The 23,498-nt window shown below is 40.2% G+C and overlaps 2 protein-coding genes across 4 annotated transcripts in view; one reads left to right on the top strand and one right to left on the bottom strand.

Moving 5' to 3' along the window:
- Positions 1-4,029: 4,029 nt before the first annotated feature.
- Positions 4,030-7,070, bottom strand: LOC121197936. Of its 2 annotated transcripts, XM_041061712.1 has the most exons (5): positions 6,933-7,070; positions 6,750-6,843; positions 5,991-6,062; positions 5,745-5,909; positions 4,030-5,675 (listed from the first exon to the last, which is right to left on the bottom strand). In XM_041061712.1, exons 1-5 carry the CDS (start codon positions 6,972-6,974, stop codon positions 5,335-5,337), a joined length of 714 nt encoding a protein of 237 aa, XP_040917646.1. In that variant the 5' UTR covers positions 6,975-7,070; the 3' UTR covers positions 4,030-5,334. The 2 variants fall into 2 exon arrangements, with proteins under 2 accessions (XP_040917646.1, XP_040917645.1); XM_041061711.1 differs by having other exon boundaries at positions 5,745-6,062.
- Positions 7,071-15,703: 8,633 nt separating this feature from the next.
- Positions 15,704-23,498, top strand: part of LOC121198589 (alpha-1,6-mannosylglycoprotein 6-beta-N-acetylglucosaminyltransferase B) — a 53,082-nt gene continuing 45,287 nt past the window's right edge. Inside the window, exons 1-2 of one of the 2 annotated variants that reach the window (XM_041062842.1) lie at positions 15,704-15,786; positions 17,225-17,337. In XM_041062842.1, coding sequence (XP_040918776.1) covers positions 15,719-15,786; positions 17,225-17,337 — 181 coding nt within the window. In that variant the 5' untranslated portion in view covers positions 15,704-15,718. The remainder of the gene's footprint in view (positions 15,787-17,224; positions 17,338-23,498) is intronic. The other variant, XM_041062841.1, reaches the window with a different exon arrangement.

The raw sequence follows: 23,498 nt of genomic DNA, 5'->3' as shown, positions 1-23,498 counted from the left end.
GGAAGCCAATTAAATTGACAAATTACTCGTAATTGTTTTGCATCATCGCTGCATGAGTCATAGACAGCTAGCATTATTTTAAAAAGCTGTTTCATTAGTAGAGATTGTCTTCTTTATTACTTTTGCCAGTGCTGCCACATCTTCCACATTGCTGCAGACCTGTTATATGTGCATCCAATAAGTAAAGTAATGGATGTATATACTGTATGAAGTGACAAGGCTCAGTGTCCACAGAGGGAAGAATGCCAGGGTATCAGAGCAAAGAGGAGGAGCCTGAACAGACACAGTTACATAAAATAATTGGAAGGTTATATAACTGTTCAGTGTTTGATGTCAGATTTTTTTTTTTTTTGATGGTGTTCCTGCAGCACAGCTCCACTTTTGCTGTCACTTAAAAAACATTTACTGATCACGGGTTACAGTTCATCTTCCCACTTCCATGTCTGAATTGTCACTGTGACTCACAAAATGGTGCCTTTAATCGTCAAATTTATTTTAGGCAGCAGCTGAAGTGAAATTGTGAGGTTTTTAGCTGAATGGGTTCACATTAATGACACAGGTGCATTAAGAACAGGGTTTGAAAAATCATTCAGCCGCGTCATACATTTGGATTACTCAAATGTACAGCAGACAGCAGGCATTTTGACTTGTCACATGTTGACAAGAACATGTTCCTTTTAACATTAATAATGATTCTGTTCTATTCAGCTATCTCAGTAAACCATGACTGATAGTGATGCTCAAAACCAGCATCCTGAAAACAAAGCAGCTAAATGGAATTCAGCCACCCTTAATATTATTAATTACACCTGTGATAGATGTTGTCAACTTGAAGACTTTGTCATTAGGTTTAGTGAGTTTTCAGGCCACTTTTGCACTTTTTTTTTTTTCAGAAAGTACTTTTTGATCAAGCCTCAACTGCTTTCCATAAGAAACAGTTGACAGTATTGCCTCCGTAAATGAGAAGCACACCTCTCTCTCTGCTGTTCGATGTTAGAGAAAAAATAACTAACTTTTTCTCTGAGTGATCATTTAACACATAAAAATAGCTGAAATCACATCGCAGCCATTGCCTTTAACTTATGTGTGAGGTGAGGGATTCTCTCAGGCGATGTTGCAATTATAAAATCAGGGTTTTGGCAGAGCAGCAGCTTGGAAATGGCTTAGAAGTGACTACTGGTTAGCATGTTGTCTTAATGGGCTGCTTTTCAATCACTGTTTCATACTTGCTCAATTATTATCTGACAACAGTTCCACTGAAGGATGCAGAGAAGTGTGTTATTCTTAGAATCCACTTTGCGCTCACGAGGGAAGAAGGTTGAGGAGGACCTATGAACTCAGATCTGGGTTCATCCAGTCCCGTGACTATCATCATGTCATCAAATCTTACCACTTAAACAGCCAGGGACATGTGCGCCCCTGAGCAGCCTGTATTGTGCATATAATATACTATGATAGTATAATATAGCCGACAGGGATATAGTGGGAATATAATGATAATACCATATAATTATGACTGATTGGAAAAAAAATGTTGCACATGTACAGCAAACTGCATCTGGATTCTGGGGATCTGAGAGGTTTGTGATCATAGGTCTTCTCACCAATTTGCACAGTGGAAGGAGTTTTACCATAGAAAAGTGTTGATTTAAAAAAAAAAAAAAATCCAGGACTGGTACCCTTGTGTCAGTCTGGCTCTGCAGGGAAACCAAAAAACAGAAGGTGTTTATAAACTGAGCTATCTGTCATGCACAGAAGGAAAGTGGCCTAGGTGCAGTTTCTCCCACACAGCAATTCTAAATAGGTGTGAGTGTGGTGTGTGTTTACTGCTGGTAAAAATATATATTAACATATTTACATACATATGATGATTAGCTCACAGAACGGCCTTTCTGTTTAATGCTCCAGTTCCACGAGGTGCTTTTTATTTTTCTAGGAATTCAGTGCACCCTGACTGCAAATAAAGGCAAATGCAGCTGATCCTCAGATAAATAACACCCAGACGTTTTGAGTTTGACCTCTCCGTTCGATGAGGAATCGGATTGCTTCTCGAATCAGAGTGCCTTTCAAAGAGTAGCATATCTATTTGCTGGTCTTTCAGTGAGACTCATTCAATTGTCAGCACCAACATATTAGAGAAAAACCAATATATTGTCTTTTAACACAAGACTTTCAGCAGCTCCAGTTCACCATGGCAACAGTGTTTTATGGAGATAAGAGAACATCAAATCAATCTTCTTGTTTTTTGCAGACCCTAAGGCTATGCTACAGCAATGCTTGTAAACATCTTGAGGACGTACAGTATAACGTGTCAGCCGCAGTGCCCCAAGTCTCCATCTTCAGTGGCATCTCACTTATTTAACATGTCCCCAAATGGAAAGTAAAAAATGTCTCTAAGATTTTACGTTGTTATGTTTCACTGCTAATTTGTTTGTAAATGACACATCCACACATGGATCTTGATCAAGCAGGTAAAATTCTCAACTTGAAAAGAGACAATTTGCATAGAAATATTACTGATTATGGTTTAAAAACAGTGGATGCCTATTAACTGTTCTAAAATGACCATTATTTGAAGCTACTGGCAGCAGCCCAGTAGCTTAGCTTAACAGAAAGCTTGGAAACAGGTGGAAACAGCTAGCCCAGCTCTGTCCAAAGACCAAATCCGCCTACGAGCATCTGTAAAGCTCACTAGTTAACGTGTCTTTTCTCGTATGTTTGTGTAAAAACAGCGTATTGTTCTGGGTCTTTCTGCTAAGCGAGGAAGCGAAGGAAGTGAATGAGCATATTTCTCTATATGTCCAACTATTCCTATAAGGACTGATGATAAGTACTGTTATAATAAATCATGAACTCTGTGGAGTTCCACAAGTAGGCTTATATAATATGTACCAGTAAATGTGTTTACCATAATGAAAGTTATAGATTTTGTTGAACTCACTGCAGTTTACAAAAAACAACACATACCCTTTAGCTGATAAACATGCACACACACACACACACACACACACGCACACACACACACACACACATTGCCCTTACACTCACATTTCTTGAAAACATCTGCTGCCTGCTTGCTTATCTCTCTGATCTCCAGTGAGTCTAGTTTTGTTGTCAGCTTCTGGAGCAAATAAGTTCAGTATCTTCCCTGTGTTTTGTCCTTAGTAACTAATCTGTAGTGTGTATCTACGCTCAGCAGGGTCTTCTCAGGTCATGTTATCTTGCCTCTTAATGGCCTCTCCTGCTCCAGTAGCCTGGTTCACCAACTCAAAGGTCTTGGGGAAAAACATCTTACGTCTCTCTGACTGTATGGAGCAGCATCAGGTTAGAGAAGCACATTTTTTTTTACTCCCATACAGGTTGTCACTGGTGTCAGCATTCACCTTAACATCCACACAGAATTTAATGCAGGAGAGCACTTGCCTCTAATGGTTTTTACTTTCTTTAGAGTTTGAATTACTGTTTGAATTACTTTTTTTGGAACCATCTCAGTTATTGTGAAAACCCCACGCTTGAGAACACAATCGTGCAACACAGTACCTGCACATGTTCCAGCTTGCTTGCTCAATTTACCTACAACAGTTTTTTTCCTACCAGCAGCACATTTCACAAAAGAAGAAATGCGTAACAGTAAATTTACTGAAATACACAGATAGCACAACAGACCATTTGTTATCAAGTGTCACCATCTGCCTGAGCAAAAACTGAATGTAATTTGCATCGGCAAACACTGAGGCTAAAACCAGACAGAAACCCTTTCCGTATCTAATTCCACATTATGTACTTTTCAAACCTGGCGACACAAGAAGGAAACACTTAACTGTAGTTTGCCTGAAAGAGTGCATACCTCAACATGTCCGAGGCTACTACATTTGCAGTGAAGTGCAGTGAGGAGTGATCATACTTGCAAAACCAAACACGCTTTCCACAGACACACAGTCGCACCATAGAAGAGCAAACACATCTGATCTGGACAGCAGGTGTTCACACACCTACAGGTGAAGAAAAGCAACTTTGAGGAACAACTTGTACAATATAGAAAAGGTCCCATTTATTACATTTCACACTTTACATAATCACTTAAAGATGTAATTTGTCAACATGTAGCCATTTTAGACACTTTGTACACCCTGGTTAGTTTAAAAGTAAAGCACTGCAGAGGTTCTAAGCATATAATAAGTAATTTCACTAACACTGAAGCTGCTAGATAAATCCAGTGGAGTAAAAAGTACAAAATGTACCTAAGAAATGTTGTGAAACAGAAGTATGGACCTCAAAATTATATAGTACAGTATATACAAATATACTTAGCTGAATTCCATCTCTGCTATTCATTTTAATTTCCACTACCAAACTAAGCCTTTCACATGAATTATGTCTTCATTAACAATCTTTTTGACTATGTACAAGTGGGCAAATTAGCTCTTGTTCAGTGTTCAGAACACTGAACAGAGCTCTCCTCTACAGCATTTACAATATGCAGGATGGGTTATAGCAGTAAATCAGCAGCCCTTTTTTTTTTATATAGAGCATAATTACCCTTGCATGGAAAACCTGCCTCTTTCTGGCCAGCAGGAAGAAATTCATGTTCTAAAAAAGTCATTTGTAGTTTACAGTGAGCAGAAAATACCAGTAAAACATGACTGTATATGAAATCTGGAAACAAAAATGCTGTATCTGAAACATAGCAGTTTTCTAAGGTATATTTCCAGGAAAACTATACCTTATTTAATCAAAGTGCTCTCTCCTCACAAAGTTAGTTAAGGCAGAGAATCTGTATGCTTCTGCATAAAGGCATGCTGTCCTTGTTCCAGCGTATTGTTCATGCTCTTGGACTGCACATGATAGAGTAAATGCTGTACTGCCATCAAGTGGGGAAGTTTAAATGTCTGTGCCATGAGTGATAAAATAAGTTCCCATTCAGTGCTGCAAATTCACTGCTGAAAATGCAGATTTGATTCAGACCAAACAATAAATGGACTGGTTTCCTCTTCTGCAGGTAGATATTTGCTAATCCAAATTTTGGCTGTTGGGGGCATAAAAACCTGTATTAGTATTAGATAGATAGAAGATAGTTACCCACTCAAGTGCAAGAAAATGGTACAGAAATTGTACATCTACAAATATTGTGCATTACGTTGAACAAAACATAGAAAACAGCATATAGATAAACAAGTCTAGTACACCTGACCCTGAATAATTTCCTGCAATATTCATTCCCTTCTTTTCTTTTCAGTTTTTATTTCCCATATTTTGATACTTTTCCAAATGAAATCTACAGGACAAACTGTCAAAACCTGAATTCTACCTGTTTTTTGTTTATGCTTTGTTTATTTACTTCAGAAATTTCACTATCATGATCCCCACTGTAACACAGATCCACTGCGTTTTGACCATGCTTCCTGGTGACTTTAGCAGTTGACTGGCAAGATACTTCCTGTTAGAAGGTATCCACAGTGAGCAGTTGTAAGTATCCCCCTGGTTTCCTTTCTCCACATTTATTTCACTATAGACTTTGTACTGGCCATGTTGGTCCTCCTCTTCCCTTGTGCTGGCAGTGTCCGTTACATTAACATTTTCCTGGAACCAGTGGACGGTGCCGCGGGGATAAACTCCACTGAACCAGCACTGAGCATGGGATTCATTAATGAGGGACTTCTTACCTTCAAGGCAATCTGTAAAGATATGACTCTTAGAAAAATGAAAGAAGACAGTGACAAAAAAAAAGAGAAAAGTTTGCTTACCTTGTAATGTAACCGAAGCTTGGCTTGATCGTGGTCCCAGATTGGATTGTATTTTGCAGAGGTACGTTCCCTCATCGTCAGGCATCACGTTAATGAGAGTCAGAGTGAGATTTTTACTTTTCTCTACTGTGCTTTTACACAGAACCTCAGGGTTGGTTTGGACATCTGCGAGTGTACACACAGTTTTATTTTTTGCCAGCCAGGATAATAACTTTATATCCATCTGCTGCGATGAGCTGGCCTCACATGTCAGTGTCACATTTTCTCCACACGTTGCCTCCTTGGGGGACGTGACCTTTAGATCCAAATCTTGACTGCCTGAATTATCAGTGAAAAAGAGATGACTCGGTTAATACACACACACACACACACATATTTTTTTTCCACAGGTAACTATCTTCAAATCAATTAAAAGACTTGAGTCTCAAAAGATTCTCATTTTACTGCAGTAGCCTGTGATTCATTGTCTGGGTTACAAGGTTAGACTATAGTATAGGGCCAAATAGATTTAGGATTATCTTTAAAGAATAGTTTAACATTTTGGGAAATATTCTGATTTACTTTCTTGTCAAGAGTTGGATAAGAAGATCGATACCACTCACACACTTGCATGGGAAATATAAAGCCACTGTGGGGTACTGGGTAGCCTGGAAAGACTGGAAGCAGGGGGAGCTTAGCCTGGCTCTGTCCAAGGGTGACAAAAACTGTCTACCAGCACCTCTGAAGCTCACTAACAAATATGTTATATCTTGCTCGTTTAACTTGTGCGAAGCAACATAATGAGAGGTTACATGTCAGACTATTTCTTGGCGTGGCAGTGCCATGCCAAGAAATAATAATTAATAATAATAATATTTTTTTTTTTTTTACAGATCAAAGATATATATATATATATATATATATATATATATATATATATACTATATATATAGTGGGGCTATAGTAGTGCTGGCCAAAAATGAACAAATGAATCGTGCACTTTTCATGCACGAAAGAAAACCTCACCCGCGATGCTGACTGCCGAAGTGAACCAGAGGATGGAAACCCAGCCAAAAACATGCTGTGTCCTCACACCAGAGGAGAAGCTCCTCGCTTTGACCTGTGCATTTGTCACATCACATGAAGCAGATAAAAGCCAAACACAGAGCGCTACTGCACATGAGGTTTAACAAGTTTGCCTGCACTCACCATGGTATTCTCTTGAACGCGCAGCAAAGAAATGTTTTTCATCCAGTGAAGGATTTCTGTAGTTTAAGTTTAGACCCCACTTCACTGAAAGTGTTGGAGCTTGAGGGGATGTAATGAATGGAAGAACATTCAGCGAGTCATCAGTGAGTGTTTTAGAAGAACGTGAAAGTCATGTGGTGTCAGGTTTTCACCTCAACACGAATAGACATGCCCCGGAATTGCTGCTGAGACACACCAGTGAATTGCCAAAGAAAATAACCTCAGAAACATAATTTTGATTCTCACAGTTTTGTAAACTGACTCCATCCTGGCTGAACACATAAATTATATTTTAACCCTAAAAGGTCATAGAACATTTATTTTAGCAAATGTACATGTATTATTTTCAAGTATTTACCAGCTTGATTTCTTACGTTCCCAATTTGGGACCAAAACTCCTCCAAACAATTACAGAAACAAGTTCTGCTTCACAAATTTATACACATTTTATTGACTTTTCACTAATCTTTGCTGTTATTTGTAAAATACTGGCAAATGTCTGTTTGGTGGAGCTGCTAACAAGTTACTTTCATCTGAAACACAGCAAGGAGCCTCAAATAGACTCAAGTCACATGACATAAAGATTAGGAACAGTGGTTTAGTCTTCATTAGTGTGTTTTAGTAAAAGTATAAAGTGGCATAAAAAGGAAATATTCAAGTAAAGTATAAGTAAAATTGTATTTAAATACCATAGTTGAGTACTTACTGTCTTCCAGTGTTTTTGGACTACTGTACTGTATGTAGTTATGATCAGAAACTCTCTGAATCTTACTTTCACTTGTGTAAAAGAGACGGATTCACTCTGGCCAGTAATTACAGGTTACATCAGTTAGCAAAGAAAACACAACAACAATTTCTGTCCTCATTGATAGAACTAATGACAGCATAGGATATAATATCATAACATATTATATCATAGCATAATATCGATTTTGATCATTTGTTCTGATGTTTTAGCATGTTATTTGCTGTTATTTGAGACACATTTCTCTGAGTCATATTGTAAACAGTATGTCGTACATCATTTCCCTGCAACCACCAGGTCTTCGAAATATTTAATCCCACTCTGACTCACCCAAGCAAATAGTTTCTGTAAGGAGATGGCAAAAAGGTGCGATCTGCTGGGAAAAGGTATCAGATTGACTTTTTTTTTTTTTTTTGCATAAAGCAGCTTTGGCAAAGAAGCAACATGGCATTTGAGTTTGTTTGATTAATACTTCACAACACTAACACATCACCAGGATCAGCTATTGTTTGTTCAAGGATGAGTTTTGCTGAGTACTGACTTTTTATTCAGGGAGCTTTCACTAATATTGAACTTTGTGTGTGTGTGTGTGTGTGTGTGTGTGTGTGTGTGTGTGTGTGTGTGTGTGTGTGTGTGTGTGTGTGTGTGTGTGTGTGTGTGTGTGTGTGTGTGTGTGTGTGTGGATGTTGAGCTGTCACAGCTTGGTCTGGAATGTGGCTCCAAAGCCAAAACAACAATGTAGACTGTAATTAAATTAATAATAATAAAAAGAATACTAAGCTCATTTCCAAGAGTCCTTGGAACATTTCCTTGTTGCTACACTGGCTATTGGTTATTTTGTGTGTCTTGCCAGCAGCACATCCATTTTTTCCTGTAAACAATTTACATAAAAGATTTTATCTATCCTTCTTCTCCTCACAGAAACTTGCACTCAAGATATATTGGAATCACATTACTTTCACCCTTTAAAACCACCCAGAGTTGCCAACCACATTCTCCACTTTGACATTCAACAGTGAAAAAGAGCATTACTGAGGAAAAAAGGGCTGATAACAAAGAAAAAAAAAATAACCTGCTTGTAGCAACTAGAAACTTGGGTCAGATTCAGAAGAAAAGGTATTTGTCCAGACATCTCCAAATACTACAGTGATCCAGTATGAAAAGAAAACAACAGGTAAGAATGAAAGAAGAAAGAAGAAAAGGAAACTGATCCATGTTTCTGTCTAGAAAAGTAAAATAGCCTCAAGTCCACAAGCCACAAATGTCACGTGGATAATTACCACAATTTCATGTAATTCCATCTGCTAACAAATAATACAGTGCACAGTGATGATCCCTCTATAGTTTGACATGACAAGCAGGGTAAAAATAACAAAGTAAGAAATGCCTCCCCCTCCCACAGGTGGTGCCACCCAGAGTGAGTGAGTCTCATGCTCTACCAACTGAGCTAACCAGGCAGCACATTATTAAGTATTTTGCTTTAATTCTGTGAACTTAAAAAAAATATATAATTTTTAAAGCATCTTTAAAGTGTCTATTTTCTGATAACATGTGGTACCTCTGACATGACTTTTCAGCAGAGTGTCTCATAACTATTTTGCAAGAAGAGACTAATAAACTGGCAACATGTTGAGACAGGCAGGCCTGTGGGTGAATTATACAGCCTTGAAACATACTGACAACACACACACAAAGTATTCTCCGGACTTTACACACAGTCAGTAACTGTAGATGAGGAGCAGCTGGGTTATGAGGGTGGTGCAGGTCAGGGGTGATTAGTGATGAGCCGCAGATGTGCTAAGCAGGGGAGTACACAGAGAACACCTGGTGGGCAGGTAAGGCAGGTGAACCATGTGAGGAAAAGAAGCACAACCCAGGCAGAGGAATGAGGGAGGAAGATGGAAGAGAGGATGGTGTGGCTGCTAAAGCAAAGACAGACAGAGAAATGAAGGTATGAGGTGAAACACAAACAGAGTTTTTTTTTCTGAATTGAAACCAGTCCTGCTCAGTTTTGTTGGCATTGAGTGTGGGGTTATGGCCAAGCCTGTTCCTCACAGGTGTAAGACAGACAAGAGGAGTAGAACAAAAAAAGTCTGTAGTGGAGGGAGTCGAGTGAGAAAACTGATTGGCTCTGAAGCTCCGGGGGAAAGGTTTGTTTGATCTGTCAGGATCAAATGTGTGCAGGAGAACTGAGCACTATTTCAGTCTACCCTTCCAGCACTGGTCTGCAGAGTGAGAGACAAAAAAAAAAAAAAATCTGAAACTTATTTGTATTTCCGTTGCACAGCACAGCATGAAGGCTCAACAAACACAGGTGCAGTCTTACAAACCCTATATGTTTCTAAGCGCTTTTCATTTTATTTGAGCTCTTTTAAAAAGTTCAGAGCAGTGGAAAGCTTTGCAAACCTGAGAATAGCAGGCAGTTTGCATTCATGCAGTTTCCTGCAGTGTTGTGCCTACACACTTGAATATGGTACGGTATCAACGTATTAAAACACTGATGCCACACAGAGGTCATTTCGTCTTCTTTTACTATTTCTTTATCTCACCTTTGAGATCAAGCGCTACATGATGGCAGGTTAAATACAGTTGAAAGAGTTCAGAGGCCTCACGTGTGCAGTGACTTTGGATAAACCTTTTTCTCAGAGCAACTGCCTCACAAAACACTCTGGGACAGATGCTGCGTATCCTGGGAGCTAACCCTCCATCTTAACTGGATAGGAGGCTCCAGCTTCTTGTACTTTCTCAGGTGATATTAACCTGCGAATAGTGCCGTTCTGCAGGGACACATGCACTTCATGACCACAGCAGGAGTCTGGGTCTAACAGGAGACAGTATTTGTCCTGATGGTACAAAGGAGCCATTTGGGTAGAGTTCAGCAACATCTTGTCATGTGTTTCATTCTTCTAAGAAAATCACAAAGTGCGATGTAGCTTGTTAGTACAGCTACCACAGAAATATAGAACAAGTCTCTGAAGGTTTGAAAGGCTGTGACACCTGGCCAGCAGTCAGCCAAAAACTTAAATTGGGATTTTCCAAAAATTTCTCCAGTCCTCCAAAAGTGAATGTATCCAGCTTTGCCTTTCATGCAACTCTGATTTGTTTACATACACAAACCTCTGGGAAAAGAAATTTTGATGGATGTGGCTGTTTTCCTGCCATTTGGCGGTGTAGAGTGTGCAAATGACAAAGAGAGACTGTGTACAGAGATGTAGCTGTGCAGGTACAGTCCCTCACACACACCTGTCGGTAGCCTTGCTGTGTAACTGTGTCGATGTGACAATGCATTTTAAACACAACTCAAGCTAAGTCTGCCACTATATACTTAAAATTAATTACTGTGAAAGTGTGAAAGGTATTTTTATTTATGTAGCTGCTGTGAATGCATGTGGACTCAGTGAAACATGTTCAGACTGAGCTCTAAAGATGATAGTTCCTCTCTGCTGGACCCATTGGTTTGCAGAATGTCAGTTACTCACATCTTTTTGTTGCTATGTCATGCTGTGGCCATTTAGACCTTAATGCATCAGGATCTTGATGGAACTGTATGAGTGAACATTAAGGCCGCTGCTACGTTTTCAGCAGCAACATTAGAGAATTACAAGTGCTGTGCCATCACTCTCAGTTACAATTAATGGGTGTTGTGGACATTTATGGCAATGTAAAGCAGGAACAGAGCTCCTCTGTGAGACATTTATTACATACTGCATGTAGCTGGTGAGTGCAACAGGCTTGGAGAGAGGGGAATGAGGAGTTTATGTAAAATCTTGTCTTTCAAGCATCCTTGGCTGGAGTCAGACAACATCAAAAATGGCTGCAGGTTTAAAAGAATGCCACAAGCTGGTTACTGTGCCCTGACATGTCAACCTGACACGTCAAAGCTGTGCTCTAGTGTAACCAGGTAATTGAGTCTGAGTTTGTTCACTTCTTTTCAGTTTAGCTTTCATTGTGTAGTAAAACGTGTTCAGGTATGCTCTAAAAATTATCTCTGTTCAGCAAATCAGCTTTTTAACTGCAACTGAATCACCTTGCCCCCAGTCTGATATGATTTTTTTTCTTTTTCTTTTTTGCATGAGTATACTAGAATTAGATTCATTTCTCTCATGTTCCTGAAGTTACTAAATAAAAAGTGCTGTAACATTTAACTTGTAGCCAACCCTAGGGGATATATGCTTCTACAGTTGCCATGAGCAATAAGAACAATTGTGGAGAAACTCAATTAATTAAAAAACAATTTACAATATTATTTTTAATATGTAGCTAAACTAAGCTACACATTGACCCAGCTTTAACACCTGAATATCTCATAAAACTAGCAAATGTGCACAGAACTTAAAACATGTTAGCACTAATGCTAGTAATGAATAAACAGTTATGGTTGACCAGCCAGGAGGCTGCTGACCTCCAGTTAATTGCTAAATGGTTGCAATAGTTAGCCAAGCTAACTATAAAAGTAATGGGTAAACAGTAACTGAAAGTAGCCTAATGGGTAAATGGTTGAAACTTCTAGCTTCCACTACTGTGATAATAATAACCTACAAAAACACTGACGATTAAATTGTATGAAAAAAAAAACAAAAACAATATTCACTTTTATATAATTGACATCCAGTTCCATAGGATAAAGACAGTAAATTGGAACATGAAGTGGAACTGTGTTCATCTCTTAGAGGCTGTGGCGGTGTGTCAGAAAAGGTTGGGAACCACTAAATTACAGCATATCATCCCTGACATGATAATGTGATCCCTTTCATAGAATCACAATGATTGCAATTTCAGTTAAACCACCCAGAACTTAGATCACTGAGGGTATGCCAAGGACAAGAACACAGTGTATGTGTAACATTGAGTTTTTGAGCTCCTGGATGTGTACCTGGGTTATCAAGATGCACCTTAGGTTTGGATCAGGCACTAAGACAGGTGTTGCACCAGAAATGATTTCCTATCCAGAAACATAATATCAACATTTTCACTTATTTTCTGAAGAAAACTGATTTTTTTTCTTATATCTGTATTTCTGAACTTCAAAAACAACTACTGACAACTCTAAAAGATATTACTTACTTTTGTCTTGCAGTTTTACAGTAACTGTCTGAAACATCACGGCAGGCGAGTCCAGAGGAAGGCACTGGAGACAGCAACATGTCTACTTCTCATGAAGATGCTTCAGCTTTTGTGCCTTTCAGCTGCTTTGAGTGAAGTTCAGCAAAGAAAGTAAGTTATGTGGGCTGAAGTAATGTGAACTGCCTTACTTAGGCTTCAGTCCCTGATTCTCTCCCACATTCCTGGCAGACAAACATTAGTGAAAACACTAGATGTTCCAAAACTCAGTATGATTATAATTTCTACTCTGATCACAAAGCTACAAGCCCAAGTGCATTTGGTTTTTTTTACCCATTTTCTAACTCATAAGCCTGTATTTTCCGCCTCTGCTTCTCCCAAGTGTATACTTTCTTGTTAAATACAAATACAGTGTTTAGTATAAAGGCTTTACTTTTAAGAGTTCTTTGTCCTGGGGCGTCTGCTTCTGTGAGTCCAAACCAAACAGTGGGAGGGAGAGAGAAACTGCAGAGGAAGTAGAGACTGAGGAGACAGAGAGATGGAGAGAGAGATGGAAAGATTAAGACAGTGGGCTAGAATGGCAGAATTTGACGATGAAATAATAAATATTGAGGATGATGCAGAGGTGGAGAGGTCAAGAAGAAGCAGGAAAAGATGACAAGAAAAAGGAGAAAAGTAAAAACAAAGTAAAATATAGATAAGCAGAATTACTCAGGACTGGATGTAGGCAAGAAAAATAGAGGAAATGAAATGATAAAGAGGAAATAAAAAGAGAAAAGAAGTATGAGAGTAATGTAAAGTGAAGTATGTGAGAAAATCTGAGAGGATGCAGCTGGTGGTAATGTCCTTGGTTAAACTCTCTTCAGGTTGTGTTATGATTCATTCTCTAATCAAAAGGGTGTGAGAGCTTATCACAGATTCAATGAACACATACTTACATCTGAGAGTGTTACTGCTTTCAAATTAAAGGAATATTTTTGTCAGTTTGTTTGCACAGACACATATGCGTAATCTGCTTCCGGGCAATTAAAATTCTTGCTGAGGTTTCCTCTCGTTCGGCCCTGTAATGAAGCCCTGCGGTCAGTCACATGAAGACCAGTCATGTTGTCGTTTTGGGCTAACTGAAAGTGATCTGACCAGTGGTACGTTTTAAATCTCAGCACAGGCTTGTAATGTCAGCAGAGCCAGTCTCAGTGGGCTACGGGCCAAGAGTCAATATCACAGCAACAGGCAGAGCCAAGGACCCAACATAGTAAGAGTGAAAACAGTTGCCGTGGCAACAGAGGATGCTGCTGCTTGCTGTCCATTAGGCAGACTCTGGATGTAGCCTCGGATGACTTTTTTTTATTCTTTTTTTGTCAGTTGATGTTCTCTCCTTCCTTGATGACTTTAATATGGTGCACTGGGTATACTGAGGTCAAGTCACATTTTTATTTTCTTCTGTGTTTCATATAAAGGCATGAAAAAAAGAAAAACAAAAGACAACAGCAACAATGAAAATGGCAACAACTCAGGGACCACGTGTTGGGCCAGTTTGCAGTAGCTCGCCACAATAGCAACTCATTATCTATTAAATTTCAGATAATGAAGCTATCAGTTCCAAAGGTTAATAAGCAATCTGTTGGTGGCAGAGACTCATCCTAGTGGCTTAGTGGAGAGGCAAACACATTGAGATTGTTCAGTCAAGACTGAAATCCTCCTAATTCTCTCTCTTAATTCACACACACACACACACACACACACACACACACACACACACACACACACACACACACACACACACACACACACACACACAGCAGTATTTCACCTAACAGTATATACATAAATACTGATTAAAAATGTAGTGAAATGTCCCTTTAAATTAAGTAAAAATGATCAAACCTATTAAAATTGGTTTAATCATCTTATAAACTAATATTTTTATATCATTAGGAGGGTATAAATTATAACAAATTAGGCCACTGTTACGCTTGTATTCAGCCTTGAGCCATGTTCAGCGTGTATTCTGTCTCCAGTCCGCTGGGTGTCGCTGCTGGGCTGCTGGTCCGTCTGCATGTCGGAGCTGTCCACGGTGCTGAAATGTGTCCCGACACCTCACAGGGAACACTAGGCTACAGTACTGCGTTTGAAAATGGTGCCAGATGCTTATTTAAAGACCTCGCACCGTGATCTGTTTTGCTAAATTAATCTGACACTGGATCAGATTTGCGCAGTCGCAGACAATTCATGTCATGATGAATAATTGCCTACCATTAATCTTGTAATGAAAATGACTTCTTGTATAGTAGGACTGTTAGTATTAGTCTTATAGTCTTTCCCCACTGCCACTTAATTCATTATTAATTGTTGCATTTGACTTGTTTCCAATAGAATTACAATAAAATGGATTTATACTATTTTATTATTGTTGTCTGCTTCCTTATACATGGGCTGTTCTCTGGCTGCGCACAGACAATAATTCAACTCCCACATTCCAGTAAGAATCAATAGATGGCGCTATTAGTAAACGCGCCACAGCTGAAGAGCTGCTCATAAAGGCTAATGAGCGGAGAGAGTCAGTCAGTGCTCCATCAAAATTCAGGAGTCCTGTGCTTCGCTCTGTTTTCTAAGTATTAGGGACACAGTCAGAGCCGATAAAGGGACACTAACTAATTTTTGTTTATTTATTTAGTGTTCCTGTTTTTTTCCTGTGCAGAATCGGACTCATCGACCCCGCTGCTGCAGGACGCACCGGCTGGATTCCAGGTGAAGTTGTTCACAGCTCAGCGCGGACAGACAGCAGTCCGGGGCGGAGGGGGTGGGCTGGGAAGTTACCCGGTTCATCACACCGTCCCTCCAACCCTCGGGGACTCTGGTCGAAAGTTATGGTTTTGACACCGGTTGTGGCACAGACTTGCACAATGACGAGGGGACCCGGCGCTTTCTACGTGTGTGGAAAATGATTGCGACCAGCAGCGACCTTTCCATTATGGTGAGGAGATGTCTTCTCACTTTCAAACCGTTCAGGTAAGAACATGTTCTCTTCGATCTGACTCAGGTTGAAACTATTTCAGTGTTGACTTACGTTCAAAAGGACAGTAGACTTATAATCCGTTGGTTTACTTTAATGGAAATGGAATAAGTTTCTTTATTATTGCCGCAACATGAGGAAAAATGCACAGCAAAAACTGCAAATCTGTAATGTATAGCATATTAGATCAGGTCTCTATATATGAATACACTGGTGTAGTTGTCTATTTGTCTTTTTATTTGCAGAACAAGTCTTCAAAGTTCAGATCATTGACAATAATTGGAACAACTGGACACATGCTGTACCACAGTTAACGTTTGTAACGTACAGCCAAAAGTTTGACCAGCAGCAACTGGAGAAGCGGTGAAAGCAAATCAAGCGGCTACAAACTCATTAAAACTTTCAAATCTGACCAGATAGGTTGAAGACAAGCTGCAAACTCATTAGCATTAAGAAATTAGTCATCACAAGGGCAGCGATGGTGTCCGTGCCAGTGCGGGCAGTCAGTCTTTCAGGCATAAGCTGCCCTGATGTTTTCCAGCGTTCTGGGTGAATACAGTGGAGTGCATTCCCTGTCAGTGCTCCAGTGCCAATGTGCAACTCCCATTCTCATATTGCTCTCAGGTAGCTGCTAGAGACAGAAGAAGTCTGGCCTTAGAATCATAGGTGCAATACTAGTGTTTCCTCACAAAGCATGCATGCTTCCCTGCACACCAAATCCCAGTGTTTCACCATTACCACTCATTTTGGAGAGTAGTATGGTGCTTCATCATTCACTCAGGCTCTGGCTGAGTGACTGCAGCCTCTCTGCTGTCAGTTTTCTGCCTTATAAAAATTCAAGAAAGCAAGCTGTGGTACACAGAAGCATGACAATCTGTCCTGTTCCACTCCATAAAAGGACTGTTTCCAAACATTTGCAGACATTTTCTCAGCATGACTCCTGGAGCGCGCAGATGAGCCAGTTTCCATCTAATCGGCCCAAAGCTTTTGTTTCAGAGCTCGAGAGCTGGAGAAACGTTTGCTGTGTGTGTTTACTGCTCTCTGCAAAGTGCAGCCATGAGCCTGTAATACAGTGCCTGTTTTTATTTTAGTTTTTTTTTTTTTTTTTTTTTGCTGACTGAGCACAGTGTGATGCAGAAAAGCCATCCATGTAATGGTTCAATTGAGATGGCACAGTCAAACGACTACGTAATGGTTTTGCGTGGGTTGATTGGTACAATATAAACTTTGGAAAATATGTCTGTGCTCCATAGAATAGCACAAAGGATTTAGAATGATGTTATCTCAAAGAGCTCGGCGTAGTATCAACTCTGTCACACTTCGGCTGTGAAATTTCTTCTTCTGCTTTCTTGTCTTTCTGCCTCATGAGTTTTAACCTTGTCGCTTGCTTTTCTGTGACTTATTCATCCTCTTGTTTCTGCCCCTCTCCTGCAGGATCTTCGTGGTGGGGATTGGCTTCTTCAGCCTGTGCTTTCTAATGACCTCTCTCGGGGGCCAGTTCTCAGCCAAGCGACCCGGAGATTCCCCCTTCACTGTGCGATCCGAAGGTAAGACCGCTGTCACACGTCAGCGCCGCTCGGCAGCAGCAGTGGCTGTGCCCCGCACTGGTAATGAACAGACTGGGAACACGCTGAGAGCTTCGTGGGGCTTCCTTGATTGCCGCCAGCGGGCTGACAGACCTGCTCACTTTGCTCATCAGGAGTGCGTCAGGGGGTACTGTCGCCTGGAGAGGCTCCGCTCTTCTCTCATCTACAGCTCCATCTATTTTTTTTTTTTTTTTTTACACCTACTTTCATCTCTGCTCAGTGCCTACATGACCTTGTTCTGACCGAAATGAACTCCTTTTTAGTGTAGCACCAGAAACTGAAAATAGTGGAGGCTGGGTTTGGATTATATCTTAACATTCTGTGCATCTTTATATCTTGATTATAGTGACCTATGTGTACATAACCGATCAAAAGTTTTAGAGCACCCCCATCCATTTATTGAGTTTTTAGTAAAATTTAAATTTGGTTCCAGTGAATACGCTTAAATGGTACAAAGTTAGCCCAAAGTAGGTCAACAATAGGTAGGTTTCAGTAGTTTTCTGAAATTAATAAATTAACTTACAGATTTCCTGTACCAGTGGAAGTAAGTGAAGCTTTGACAGTTTATGTAAACAATTCCTACAGGTGCCCCACCTTTTGTGGATGACTTACAAACCCTCTGTCTGTACTAAGGCAGTATTGGAACAAACTGTGTTACTGGACCCTCTGACAACACTGTACCACAGGAAGTAGCACTATATATTGTTCTCATTAGGAGAAGAGACCTAGATGCTAGCTTCACATGATGGAAGACGGTGTTGTTAGCAGTGTATATGAATGTGCAGACACTAAATTTATCATGTAGTGGAAATATTCTACAATTGGGATTCCTCCTGGAAATTCGGTCAATCAAAAATAAGTCATTTCTAATGACACTGAAAATATTAATACTATTAATGACAAACCTGTGCTGGAGATGTTAATGGTAATGTGAGCATGGTTGAGTACTGCATCTGTTTCTCAGTTAAAGCTCCACGTTTCAGGGTGACAGTCATGGTTATCACAAAGCACAAGTGGTCACGGTTTGGTGTCCCTTTAATAACCAGATGATTGACAAATTTAGACAAATCTTATCTTAAAAAATCCATATGGCAGTTCAGAAATAGCAGCACTGACCTTGTCATCGCAGAGATCAACAAATCAAAGCTATGCCAGAAAGAAATCAGAACATTTTTTTTTTCCTGAGACATCATCTCTGAGAGAAACTTATCTTTCTCAGCACGTTGCCTGTGTTTGCGCTATGTGCTTCTGCATATAAAGCACTACAGCACAAACCATGTGGGAGAGTCAGTGTTAGCTTTTGGACTATTGTCTCTCACCTTTTTATCGCCGCCTGGCACAATGTTGACACTACGTGTCATCCTTTGTGACAGATACCAGCTGGCAGGGGACGAAGCGACACATCTATCTATCACAACCCATCCTAGGACAGCAGTTGTTTGTACTTTGTATTTGTCAGATATTACACTAATCTCAGTTTATTTGTATTCAAATGAGGCAAACAGTAATCATTTCATCCCCGCTGAATCATGCGGACTGTCCCTGGGCCAATCTGTAAATAGCATGTCACCTTGTGTTTGTTTGTGTAAGATGTAAAGACAGTGTTAAGCTGAACGATTCTACTGTATACTGACTCGTAGTCGGAGCACCTCCTCAGGAAAATCATTACCACGTTTTCAGAAAATAATTCTGAAAGTGCAGTAATACAGGGAGTGGTGTAGCGAGGTCCATCAGGTGTCATCATGGGAGACAATCTCAAGGATCATGCCCGTTTATGAAACAGTATATGCAAAGCTGGTTCAGGATAAGTGAGAGGGGAAAGAGCGGAGTAGAAGACAGGAGAGCTGTCTGATTAATTAACCACTCGCAGGCTGCAGTCAAGGGAAGGCATCCAGCCTCTAGCTCATTAAACTCTGCCTTACCGCCAACCAGGGAGAGTCAGGCTTTGTAAATTCTCGTCCACTGCGTGTTGCGTACATGTGAATGTTTGGGAATGAGGATTAGCGGCTCGGGGAATTAGCGTAATGACTGGGAGGAACTGTTCAGTGGAGCAGCACCTTGATAGCACTTAATGTACCCGTCCAGCCACTGCTGCTGGACACTGTGGAGTTGCAGGAGATAACCGCACACGTGCACCTGCACCCACATTGTTACTCTTTACACGTACATGTGTGCAACATTCATTCATGCATGAAATGTAAAAATCACATAAAAGCAGTGGTGGCGCCTTAAAACTCACTATATTTTGAATGTGAAAGGGTAAAGAAAATGGCCAGGCTGTGCTGACAGGAACCACTACCCTGTTTGTTACTCGCCTTGTGAATGGCAACAACTGCCTGAAGAGCAGAAGGTGTGAAGAAAAATATATAATTATTATTTTGCTACCTTCTGTTCCTCTCCCCCTTTTTCTGCCTCCCTGTGTGTCCTTCTACCTGTTTTCTTCCTTTTCTCTTTACATTTTTCTCTCTCTCTCTGTCCCTCTCACTTGTTTTTGTACTTTTTTTTGGCAAAAACCTGCTTTTCAGTTTTCCACAGTCCAAAAAAAGGCTGCATTTTCTGCAGAGTTATAGTGTGCACTGTGTACCACGTAATGTTACACTCCTGAGCCAGAGGCCCACAATAACACAGAGCTGCATTTGGATACGAAGCTATGTCCAGATTTAAAATGCATGCATTTCCTTCATTACTTTCTTTTGAAGGTACAGGAAACTAATGATGTGGAGAAGTAAGAGGGGTGACAGAGGAAGACTATTTCTGCGAGAGTGGGGAGCATGAAAGGCGGAGGCGTTTGATCCTAGATATCTTAAAGGCTGCAGAAGTATACTGTAGCTTTCTAATAAGCTGTTTGAAGACCACCTTCACAGGGCGTCCTTTCACCACAGGGGTCTTAATGCAGCTTAGCCACAAAGGGAGAAGGATGCTTTCAGGTTTTACCCCAGTCAGTGCAAGACTAAATGGTTCAGATGTTAATGTGCTCTCCATTCCTACCTGCAAGCTCCATTACCTGAGTTTTTTTTTTTTTTTTTTTTTTTTTTTTTAACTGCCCTCCTCTAAATGATGGAAAATATGTTTTGCTGCAGGCAAACAAACTGTTGCATCTCTAAAGACATTTTCTGGAATCCTTACCGGCCCTCCTGTATTAGAAGCCATACATTTACCCCTTTACATTTGCTGTGCTGAATGTAAAAATATGTTTGAACTGCTCTTGAAAGAATAATAAAGCAGATTCTTACCCTTTGGCGGCTGGACCACTGAAAGTTTTCAGGGTTACATCTAAAAGAAAACCTGCCTTTTCCACGTAATTTTAATCCATCACTCCGTCACAGCATCAGGTATGTGAAGAGCATCATGCTCAGCATCCTGTTCAATGCAATTTTTCCACTGACACTGACAGAACTTTTTTTTTTTTTCCATGGCTCAGCGATTTTCACTACGTGACGCGTGAAAACGAGTCTTTCCTGACATCGCTCATAGTGAGGGTGTGGCATTTGCAGGTCCATCAAAGCCAAGAACCTGAGAGCTTCGTTTGAATGAAAAATGGGATAAGTAATCTGCTTGAAATAGAAGTGCTCTCGTCCAGTGTGTGTAGATGTTATGAATAAAATAAAAGTGACCTTTGCTACTGATGGAACTTCAGCGGTAGTTAAGAATAACTGGAAATGAATGTGCGGTGGGCTGTCTGGCTCCGCGCCTGACAAAGGAGAGGTGTGAATAAAAGATGACTGCTCATTGTTCACTCTTTCACAAGCTCCTGTCACCTGGTGGAAAGACCAGTGATTTGTTTGCTTTTGATTTGCTTTTGTGCGTGCGTCGTGTGCATAGAAGTGCTGGTGTAGACCTTCAGTATCAGTTGATTAAATTGTCTCCTGGGGGAAGCGGTGGGAAATTAAGTCCTACGATTTTGATTGCAACTGTTTCTGTAAATTAGGTGCTGCAGCATTATTACCTTTTTATCTGAGTGTGGCTGTGAAGCATGCGCTTGCACTTGGACATATCAGCGCTCATACATGCACGACACACAGAAACACAGTCACATTTCAGAGTAACTAATGCACAAGAAACATTGCTGCTAATTTAGTGACGAGATCTTGTGCTCTGACACTGAATAGCTGAAAATGAAGGCTGCTTGACTTCAGCTTTTTTTGGAGCATATGTTTTGTCGACCAGGCGTGGTTAACTGTGTAGGATGAGCTGCAAAGTGGGTCAGGAAGTTCACTTCCAGACTTGGTTTAGGTAACATTTTCTATTCTTGTTGTTTCTTTTGCATCCATGCAAGACTTTTCTGTGTGAAAACAGGAAATATGTTTATGCAAATGCTCATCATAATTTTATGGTTCAGCACAATCTGAGTAGCGAAAGCATAAAAGAGAATAAAACTGCTAAAGTCCCCGTACTGGAAAATGGTTGTACGCTGAGACACTGTGCAGCATCACTCTCATGCGCTTCTGGGTAAACTGAGTGGTGATTGTTTTTAATAATAATAATAAGGGTATATTAGCAGACCTTGTGCTCTGTGCCTGAGTGGAAAAAAAACACCGCTCATGTACCAAACAACAAATGAAAATATGCTTTACCTCTGTGAATTGATAAAACATGTAGGTTTGCATGGTGTGGGGAAGAGAGGTGGTAGCCAAGAGGCAGATTCAGGTTTTAATTGAAGACCTAGAAAGACATTTACTCCACATCAGAAAAAAAAATGCAGTGCAGGTAGTTTCCCCCGTTTGCTGGAGCTGTGGGATACGTAACAGAGGTCTTCCTGCTTTAATAGCTTTTGGATTTGGCAGCTCTCTCAGAGGCACCAAAAAGAAGAGAGACACTCAATCTCAATCAGCTCTTTCTGTAATGAATATTTGAATTAGGAGTAGGAAGACAGGGGGAAGGGTTCGCTGTGCATGTGCGAGTGTAAGAGTTCAGAGCGGGAGGAAATGTATGAATTTATCCTGGAGATGAGAGAGGTGAGATGGAGAGGTCTGACCCCAAGCTCCCTCACTAGAAAAAAACAAAAAACAAAAAAAAAACTACACAGCCAGCATGCATATCAGGGATGACAGGATTTATTTATATAGCTTTCAGTGGTGCCAGTGGGGAGGAGAAGGAATTGTTGCATATAAATCAAACATGACACACTGCTACAATCAATAATTTTGTCAATGCATAAATTACTAAATGTAGAAACATTACGTTTACATTTTAGTAAGCTCAGTGCAACACAAAGTTTTATCCAAGATGTAACAGAGCTTTTGTTTATCTCTCACTGGATTCTGTTGTTGTTGCTGTCTTTGTGTCTTGTCAACGTTTAGCCTTTGGCGAATCAAGAAAAAATATTTGGTTTAATCATCATTAAATCATCAATAATATGCACCAAATACAAATCCACCTGAGCACAGTTCTAATTACCATGTCATGATACTATGCTGTCCACGTACCCATAATGCTCAGCACCTGCATTACACCTGAGCCAACAACCGAAATCGGCTTTCTGTTATGAACCTTCACAAGCTATGTCTCCTCAAAACATATGAGAACACATTGGCATTAGCAGGACCCTGCAAAATACCATTTTTTGGTTGTGTTTTTAAATGAGAAAACCTTGGTACAGTAGCTTTCACTCAGAGTGGTCTTTGTGTTAGATTTTGGTGTGGGATATTTTTGTCATTGCTAAGTTAGTCATTTTACTTGCAGAAATAAGGTGATATTGTGTTGTTGTGTGTTTAGCAGCAACATGCTAAGCTGCTCATACTCTGTAGGTATTTTATTTTCAAAGGAAATCAGTTTTGTGCACCTTAATTCATATATCATTTGATTATTGGAGTAGCTGATGGTAGAATTAGACCAGTGTAGTGAGACACCATTGTCAGAGCCTCCCCCTGAGATAATGTCGAGCAGTGTCTACAATCCACACACTGCATGAGAGCCATGGTGCTGAGATGCTGTGCTACTTTTTTTAATGCCTCCCGGAGGGTTGCATCTTTGAGAAGAAAAGACAAGACAACAACAATTAGACATCATGCAAATAGTGTGGGTTGCATGATTTGTCAGTCCCACCTTTTGTCACGCTTGTAGATACCTTAGGTGGATTATTGTCCACAATAGAGAGCCGATTTTTTGTTCACATATTATAC

This window comes from Toxotes jaculatrix, chromosome 18 (assembly GCF_017976425.1).
Source record: "Toxotes jaculatrix isolate fToxJac2 chromosome 18, fToxJac2.pri, whole genome shotgun sequence".
Taxonomy (NCBI): domain Eukaryota; kingdom Metazoa; phylum Chordata; class Actinopteri; family Toxotidae; genus Toxotes; species Toxotes jaculatrix.
The sequence above is the reverse complement of the archived record's forward strand: the minus strand, read 5'-3'. Positions and strand labels throughout refer to the sequence as shown.

Bases quoted from the DNA above. Each gene is read 5' to 3' on its own strand.
- LOC121197936 (XM_041061711.1), bottom strand. From the start codon at position 6,974: ATGAAAAACATTTCTTTGCTGCGCGTTCAAGAGAATACCATG. The intron at 6,844-6,932 runs GTGAGTGCAGGC...ACAAATGCACAG, and splicing joins GCGTTCAAGAGAATACCATG to GTCAAAGCGAGGAGCTTCTC. The intron at 6,063-6,749 runs GTGAGGTTTTCT...CTGATAATTCAG, and splicing joins TTCGGCAGTCAGCATCGCGG to GCAGTCAAGATTTGGATCTA.